The following is an 8874-nucleotide window of genomic DNA, read 5'->3' on the forward strand; positions in this document are numbered from 1 at the left end:
TTTACGAAATTGGTAATCAGATGATTTCTGTATACAAATAATGCTATAAGAAACAAGTGTCTTATGCTTATTATTAATATCCTAGCTGTATCTTATTGGGGAATTCTGTTCAGATATAGATTCTTGTATTGTCAATGTACTGGAAGATGGATATTAATGAATTAAATTTGATCAACATTCGATTTAAAAACAAAAAAGTTGCGTACCCACGAGTTTGGCCGAGAAATTGCGGAATCAACTATTGTCATAATTTATAACTATATTTAAGAATTAACGACTTAATGAAAAGACTAATTCTGAATAAATATTTTAATTAAACATCTTTTTAATGCATAAAATGTGTTATCAGTATCAGATGCTTTTGCAAAATTCACTTGATGAAAATTAGACGAAACAAAATAATTGGATTATTCTAAAAGAGGTTAGAAACGGCGGTGATTGGTACACATCATTCAAAAACTTTGTTCCATGAAAAACAAAAATATAGCAAGAAAATTGTATCAAAGTATTTTTCATTTATAATTCAGGTTTAAATGAGTGTTGCGGCTCTTTCATACTGCCAAAATAATGCTAGAGAGATGAGTGAAGTGTAGGAAAATGAGTGTATTATCAGTTATAAATCAATTAAATTTAGAAAATCCCAAAAAGTGTTTTATTTTACCGATTATTGTTTTGGGCTTATTATATGTTAGAAGTATATATGCTGATGAAATTGTACAATCCACTCATCAGTACGGTGATGAGAATGAAGGAAGAGTAGAAGGGATCTCATATTGCGATGAGAATTTGATTAAAAATCGCGAATCAAGCAAAAGGTGCGTAAAAATTAATTAAAATTAATTTTCTCATGAGAAAAAGAAACAACAATTCAAGGTCGTCCGTTTATTTTTCACGTTATCTAAAATATATTTATAAAGTTGTTCTTTTACTCATGATAACACGTAATTTTATATTGTTTATGACATGAATATCATCTCTTTTGGTACTAAATGAAGGAACTAGAAAAGAAGAGAAATTTCGCAACATTTCAAATGATTTCAAATTAATTTTTAATTTTACTTCCAACTCACAGGCTTCTTTTCATTTCCACGCTTGATGGCGGAGTTACGGCATTGGACTTAACAAAAAATGGAGATGTGGTTTGGAATTTCATTACTGAGCCAGGCGATTTACTGTCATCATCAATTCATCGCTTGGAAATGTCAAGTCAGGGAAAATATGTTCGTATGATTCCAAGCTTGAGCGGTGGAATTTACAAATTTGATGGTGATTCTATTGAAGCAATTCCAGTTAGAGCCGAAGATTTATTAAAATCATCATTCAAGTTTAGTGATGATATGGTAATTTCTGGTGGACAAGAAGTAAGGACTTATGGAGTAAATTGCAGAAACGGTCAAATCATTTATGAGCAATCGATGGGAATCAGTAAGAATTTCAGCGATACTGTGGACAAAAAGGACTCTTCTAAGACAACACATGATCCTTTACTTGACGATATTTTAGTTGTTAAAAGACATACACAAACTGTTCGTGCAAATGAGCCTAGAACTGGAAGTGAACGTTGGAATTTTTCAATTGGACATCATGAAATGCAAGTTGCATTAAGTGACAATTGTCGACAGCAATCAAAAAGTCCTGAAAGCGAGCAATTAAATGATCTCATCTTAGACACTGAATTACGAGTTATTGTTCCCGAAGGAATTATTTGTGCATACAGCAAGAAAAACCCAAGACATACTTTATGGCAATACAAATTTGATTCGCCAATTGTTAGTGTCTTTCGATCAAATGTTGAAAATGTTTTGTATAGTGTTGATCTTTTTGCAAACACAAGATGGTTATGGGAAGACCATTCAAGTGATGTCTTCATTAAAGCATTTGGTGAATCAAAATTATCACCAGCATTATATTTAGGGATGTTTCAACATCAATTGTATATACAAGAATCAGACATGATGAAATCTTCAATTGAGCATTTCAAGTATGAAAATTTGCAAAATAATTTAGCAACAAGTGAAAATAGACTTCCAAAAATACCATTCAAACCAATTCCAGCTGCTAATAATGCTTTAATTGATTTAGTGTCAAAGTTTGAAGAAAAGGACGAAAATAATAAAAATTATCCAAAGCAATCGCAAGAACTAATAGCAATTGATGATAAAGTGAACGCTCAATTAGTGCTCCATGGTTCTCATTATGGTGAAGGACGAGGATATTATTTTTTCTCAGAAAAAGATGTCAATCATTCGACCCAATGCTCTAATGGAAAGACACCACATAAAAAAATTAAGACAACAAATGAAACACCACAAGATGTTGACAACATAACATTTCAAAATCTTGGCATGTATCCAGTTCGATTATCATTATGGTATTATTGGAAGGAAATTGTTGTGATTGCTTTAACAACAGCTTTTGTTGTCAACTTTATCCTTAGAAATCAGAATAAACGTAGTGAAAGAGAAGTCGTTTTTGTTCCTATAGCTAAAGAGGCAATTGATTATGACGAAGAAGAAGAACAGTTGAAAAAGCAACAGCAAGAAATAGAAATTCTTCGTCATGAGGCTCAAAAAATGAGAAGCATATCGGAATCAGCAGCATCAAATGAAGATAACTATTCTTCTAGATTTTTAGAAGATTTCGATTTAATGCGATGCCTAGGAAAAGGCGGTTTTGGTGTTGTCTTTGAAGTTCGAAATAAATTGGATGACTGTCATTATGCTATCAAAAGAATATTGCTTCCAAGTAAGCAAGAATCAAGAGAACGAGTTCTTCGTGAAGTGAAAACTTTAGCTAATTGTGAACATAAGAATATTGTAAGATATTTTCATGCCTGGGTAGAACAACCGCCGAAAGGATGGCAAGAAGCTAAAGATAAGGAAATCTTCAGTCGAGATATATGCTCGACATCAATTACAATCGATTCTCCATCACCAACAGAAGAATCGAAAGGATTTTCAGTTCCAACTGGAAGCAAAATGGCATCGCATAAATTCATACTCAATGGTATGATAACAAATAATAGTAACAGCAGCTATTTAATGAATCTTCAAAATAAAAGCTTTTTGGATTTTGACGATGTTAAGATACCTGATGACGATAAGACTAATGATGATTCATGTTCATTTATACAGTTCAAAGCAGACACAAATGATAACAGTGAAACGAAAAGCAATAGGCTTAATTTAGGTGATGAGTCATTCGCAATTGAATTTAAAGAATTGTCCCAATCGACAACAGCAGATATTAAATCTAAAGCTTCTCCTGACGCAAGCCATGTGATCTCAATTACTGATGAAACAAGTGTTTCTCAAAGTACACGTAATGATGCTGCGAAAAAAGGTCATCGTCGCAATCTGTCATTGGATTTAGCATCTAGTACAAATGTTTTGCCAAAAAAATTGAATTCAGCTGTTGGAAGTCCAGTGAAAATGTATCTGTACATACAAATGCAACTATGCATGAAGACATGCTTAAAAGATTGGCTCAAAGAGAACGACTTAAAGTCACGAAATTCAGAAACTGTGGAGATTTGGAACCAAATAATCCAGGCTGTTCATTATGTTCATCTTAAGGGTCTCATTCATCGTGATTTAAAAGTACGGAAAATACATTTTAGTAAAAATATTTTAATTTAGACTAAATATAAATTTAGGTGTCGATAAGTAAGTCGAAAAGAAATATTTGATGTGATTCATTCACCAAGTGTGTTTACAAGTGTTATTTCTCGCATTATTCAGTAACACCTACAGTTCTAATTATTTATTATATTATAATAACTTTCACTTTACTTATCTTGAATTTAATTTACTTTTCACAGCCCAGTAACATATTCTTTGCATTGGACGGTCAAATTAAAATTGGTGATTTTGGTTTAGTCACTGACATGGCAGAACAACCTATGGATCCTCTTACCTCATCATCATCAAACTCTAATTCATTAACAAGCTTCGATGTAGATTTTACAGTCATTGGTCATAAGAAACATACACAACGAGTAGGAACGTCACTTTATATGTCCCCTGAACAAGCAAAAGGATTTGCCTACAATTACAAAGTGGATATTTATTCATTAGGATTAATTTTCTTTGAGCTTCTTAATTTCTTCCATACTGAAACAGAAAGGTATAAAGTGCTTCAAAATATTAAGAATCAAAAGTATCCTGATGAATTTGTTGAAAATTACAAGAATGAGGTAAGAAACATGAAATATTTAGGATGGATTTCAACATGCTTTAACATGACTTTATTTCCTTTTAATTAAATTAGTTTGAACTACTTAAATTGATGTTGTCAAAGAAGCCGGAAGAAAGACCAACGACTTATGGAATTCGTGCAAGACCTCCATTAAACAAGCAAGAAGAGGATCAAGTGAGTTCGGAATGGCATTTTGAATTGCCCGCAAGACGACGAGATAGTCATAGATCGATTAATAATTTAAGTGCAAAATAGTTCATCATCCTCAAAAGTTTTATTCTAAAATATTTTTTTACACTTATTGATTAGTCTTAAAATATCATATTGATAATCATGATAAATGTTAATTACATTACTCTTTCGAGAGCATTTTCGTAGCATTTCTTTTACTGAGTTTAACATTAAATTTGTAGTATGTATGAAGTATTTCCTTTTAGTCTTCAATCGTTCATTTTCTATTATACTTTAAAAGTTAATTTAATTAAAAATAAAACTATGAAACTGCTATCATAACTTTTATGATACTTCTTTCCCATTGAGATGATGGACCTAAGTATGTGATTTCCTTAACAATTAAAAACATTAAGTTCTATAAGATTTATAGATGTTAATTGATTATCAACTTTATAGCTTAATTAATAAGTATAATGTTTGTATTATCAAGAAAATTGAATATAAATTACGAATAAAAAGAAAAACTTTGATAAAAAATACCTAAACCGAATGAACAAAGCCTCTCTCAAGGACCGACCACCTGTTGACAATAATATTATAAATATAACTTTTTATCCTCCTACTTAAACAAAATATTTCAGGTTCTTGTTATCTAATTCTTAAATTTATGTTTCTAAACATTTAAAAGTTGCTAACATGCTCATTTTGGGAGAGTAATCCTTACCTGAAAAGCTGGCTGACTACAAAACCTACAAAATATAACTTCATTACTTCCTTCTAGACGATACCTGGACCAAATTCTAAATATTATTTAATGATCTCACCAGGATTTAAGGATATACAGTTGGACCATCATTTAAATTTGTTACATAGATGAAAGATCCAAATCTATTAGTCCATAAAACTGACATCGTTAAAAAACAAACTTATGCGCGACAATTACCAATGCACTGGCAGTCATACCTGCTCATACCATTAATATTTTCTTGCATATATAATGAGGGAGTTCTAATTAATGGTTTTTCCGTAAATAAAAAATCCTTAACGAAATCTCTTTCAGTAATAGAAAGGAATATTTTAGAAGATGACGTGAACTACCTAAGCAAACATTTTATACTGCCTGAACAAGAGAAATCAAGTTTATGCGAGAAAACTATTTCTGAATAATTTTCATAATTCTCTTAAAGGATGTTTAGGTCAATAAAGTGTCAGGTACTGTGATTATTGAGATTCTTTGACATTTTTTGCAAACTTTTAATTGCTATTGAAATCTTCTCTTGTTCCTTACTCTCTTGAGATTTGAAAAGCTCAAATGATCCATATAATATTTAAATGAAGCAATTCATCACAATAATTATCAGTTCTTTTGTAGTCTTCAAGTGGACAACATCTTGAGAAATTTAAATAAAAAGTAAAAATGTCATTGAGCAAAGAAGACAGTTTTGAGATGGCTGGAAATTTCGTTCGAGGATCTAAATTGAGAAAATCTTTTCGTATTCGTCATCGATATAATTCAAAGTTACCACCAGCAGCATTACTTTTTATGAAATCATTGGAAAAGAAGAGTAATGACAAGGATATTAATATAGCAACTAAGCCATCAATAGTTAGTGTTCATTTGAAAAATGATGTTCGAAAAAAGGAGGATAAGCCGATTAAAAAGATTAGTAATCTAACGGAACTAGACGAATCTATATGTGATGACTCAGCGCCATTGCTACGAAAGACATCATCTAGAAATAGTTTCAAGAAACCCGCCAAAAAGTACAAGAAGAAGCTCAACAAAATCATTAGCTTCTTCAAATAGAAATTTAGTTATAAAAATTTAGGTTTAAGTCTAATATTTAAGCGCATACCAAAAATTTATTTAGAAATAAAAAATAATTAAAAAATCATTCAAATATAGCAATACATTTGTTCTATTAACTGACAATTTTAAAAAATAATAGGAGTATTCTATACTAGGCTCATGAGTTATTTCAGAATTCTCCGAAATCCGTGTGACCAGTTTCTTTAGCATGTTCTGTTGCTTGCTGTTGACCCTTTAATTTTCTGTCACATTGAATGCATCTTAGAGTAAATTTGTCGACATCTGTGTATTGTCTACTGCTTTGAGCTTCTTTTGCCAAATTCTGTGCCATTTCGTAAACATAAGACTCATCTTCGACTGAAAATAATGTCTTTTGACCTTCTCCAGAGAGTGATTCAAGGTATAAGGGATCATAATGAATACCATCGTACAACAAAAAGGCTCGCATTGGATAACTCTTATCCTCACCAAATCGATTGATCATTGCATTTGAAATATCCACAACATCAAATCTGTCAAGTTAATCACAAAATGAAACTAAATTGATTCTTAAAAATAAAAACTTTTACTCACTCAATGCCGTAATGAGCTGAAAGAATTGAGACTTCAATAGCACCTCCCCAAGAGGATTCTTGCATAATCCAAGCAACGTAATCTGCATTATTTCTTCCCAAAATTGCATCACTATATGTTTCTTTATCATCGTGTACAGTCTGAGCAATAATTTGTCTTAAATATGATCCAATTGATGTATCAATTTTTCCAGAGACTAAAAATCCTACACTTGTAAACAGACATGAATTGTCAGCAGGTACAACATGCTTTAAAAGAATTCCATTTGTTATAGAACTGCCACTTGCTTCTCCTGCTTCTGCTAATTGTCTTGCTAAAATCTCATCTTCTGCAAGTCTCTTGGCTTTTTCAATAGCATCTTTCTCTTCCTGTGTTAACGGCTTAACATCAACTATTAAAGTTTCTAAAAAGAATATATTTGCATTATTAACATTACTATTTCCAAAATAGGTCAAAACATTGATTTCACAAATTTACCTCCAGATTTAATACCGGAAGTCTGTAAAGTTGAGTCATCGGATGCGACTAGAACTTTCGGAGGAAATCCAAATCTTATTTCAATCGTGTCGTGAGGAATTTGGGTAATTTCATGAATTTTGTCTTTAATTTCTTTTATTTGTGATAATTCATTGAGATCGCTACAAATAAACGATTATTAGTGAAATATTTGAGAAATATAATTTAATATTTACCTGATAATGTGCTGACCACCGTTTTTAGTCTTGATTTTAAGAGAGAATCCCATTATTTCCTTTAATTAGTTACAGTAAAACGAATTTTTCGTTTTTTTGTTTTGCAATTTTTTTTTTTCGTTTTTGAAATTTTTTTGACCGTTGATGATTAAAAAATATTTGGCCCAATTTACTGGACAATCAATAATAACAGCGTAGAATCTAATAAAGTTTATGCTGTATAAATATAAAATAATGATATTAAGAATTGAATGAGAAACAAAGCTTTTGTGTTTGTTAAACAACAACCGTAGATTGCCCCGCTCAGAAATAAGGGATATGAAACTATGATCTTTCTTTTTCTCGAGATTTTTTAAGGTAAGACATTTTTGCCTAAATAATTCTTTAATTTAGCTAGTTTTAGTGAGTTTATTAAATATATTTTAATTAATTATGATACATTACATGGTTATCAATTGTGTTAAGTTCAAATTAGGGCTAATATTTATGAATTTGATGTATAAAAGCAAATTAAAAATTTTTAGACTATTTTTTAACCTCAATCGTGAATGTTTTTATTAATTTGTTATATTATTTTCTCATTTTAGATTTCGACGTTAATCATCCAACGGAGGATAGCATAAAATGGCTCCAAGAAAGAATAAAGTTGCGAAGGAAGAAGTCCAAGTCTCACTTGGCCCACAAGTTCGTGAAGGCGAAATTGTTTTTGGCGTAGCTCACATTTATGCTAGTTTCAATGACACATTCGTCCATGTTACAGATTTGTCAGGAAAGGAAACTATTTCTCGTGTAACTGGTGGTATGAAAGTCAAAGCTGATCGTGACGAAGCTTCTCCCTACGCTGCTATGTTAGCCGCTCAAGTATGTTTACTATTTAACTGGAAGTTGTATGTGAATGAATATTAACAAATTTCTCATTTTCATTATATTTAGGATGTTGCTGAAAAATGCAAAACTCTTGGAATTACAGCTCTTCACATTAAATTGCGTGCTACTGGTGGAAACAGAACAAAGACACCAGGACCAGGTGCACAATCAGCATTGAGAGCTTTAGCCCGTTCAAACATGAAAATCGGACGTATCGAAGATGTTACTCCAATTCCTTCAGATTCTACCCGCCGAAAGGGAGGTAGACGTGGTCGCCGTTTGTAAATCACCACTTTACTTTTTGCTGTAACACAATATTCTGAACATTCAAAAGATTTCACGTATATGTTGTCCATCATAATAAATAAGTGAAATAAAGAGTTAAAAACTGCAAAATCTTATTGATTTAAGAACAATTAATTAAGGAATCAGCTTATCATTATTTTTTGCATTTCAGGATAGTCAATAAATTGCATTGTCGACATTTCTAACTAAATCCTGAATATTTTTTTTTTTTAATCCGACGATTTAAAATTTAAGCCATCGGATTTATTTTAAGTC

At 31.3% G+C, this 8874-nt stretch overlaps 3 protein-coding genes across 3 annotated transcripts; 2 read left to right on the plus strand and 1 right to left on the minus strand.

Moving 5' to 3' along the window:
- The first annotated feature begins 431 nt into the window (after nucleotides 1-431).
- Nucleotides 432-4910, plus strand: LOC139087154 (eukaryotic translation initiation factor 2-alpha kinase-like). Its single transcript, XM_070635880.1, has 4 exons — nucleotides 432-815; nucleotides 1073-3599; nucleotides 3821-4195; nucleotides 4270-4910. The coding sequence occupies exons 1-4, from the start codon at nucleotides 598-600 to the stop codon at nucleotides 4450-4452; spliced, it is 3303 nt and encodes a 1100-aa protein (XP_070491981.1). The 5' UTR covers nucleotides 432-597; the 3' UTR covers nucleotides 4453-4910.
- A 1291-nt stretch (nucleotides 4911-6201) lies between these two features.
- On the minus strand, nucleotides 6202-7608 carry Yod1 (Yod1 deubiquitinase). Its single transcript, XM_070635925.1, has 4 exons — nucleotides 7447-7608; nucleotides 7232-7392; nucleotides 6755-7157; nucleotides 6202-6693 (listed from the first exon to the last, which is right to left on the minus strand). Exons 1-4 carry the CDS (start codon nucleotides 7497-7499, stop codon nucleotides 6351-6353), a joined length of 960 nt encoding a protein of 319 aa, XP_070492026.1. The 5' UTR covers nucleotides 7500-7608; the 3' UTR covers nucleotides 6202-6350.
- Nucleotides 7609-8011: 403 nt separating this feature from the next.
- LOC139087298 (small ribosomal subunit protein uS11) lies at nucleotides 8012-8733 on the plus strand. The gene is made up of 2 exons (XM_070636071.1): nucleotides 8012-8307; nucleotides 8380-8733. The coding sequence occupies exons 1-2, from the start codon at nucleotides 8071-8073 to the stop codon at nucleotides 8596-8598; spliced, it is 456 nt and encodes a 151-aa protein (XP_070492172.1). The 5' UTR covers nucleotides 8012-8070; the 3' UTR covers nucleotides 8599-8733.
- Nucleotides 8734-8874: the final 141 nt, after the last annotated feature.

Source organism: Chironomus tepperi, unplaced genomic scaffold, assembly GCF_022539635.2.
Source record: "Chironomus tepperi strain 1889 unplaced genomic scaffold, CSIRO-AGI_Ctep_v1 contig_100, whole genome shotgun sequence".
NCBI lineage: Eukaryota > Metazoa > Arthropoda > Insecta > Diptera > Chironomidae > Chironomus > Chironomus tepperi.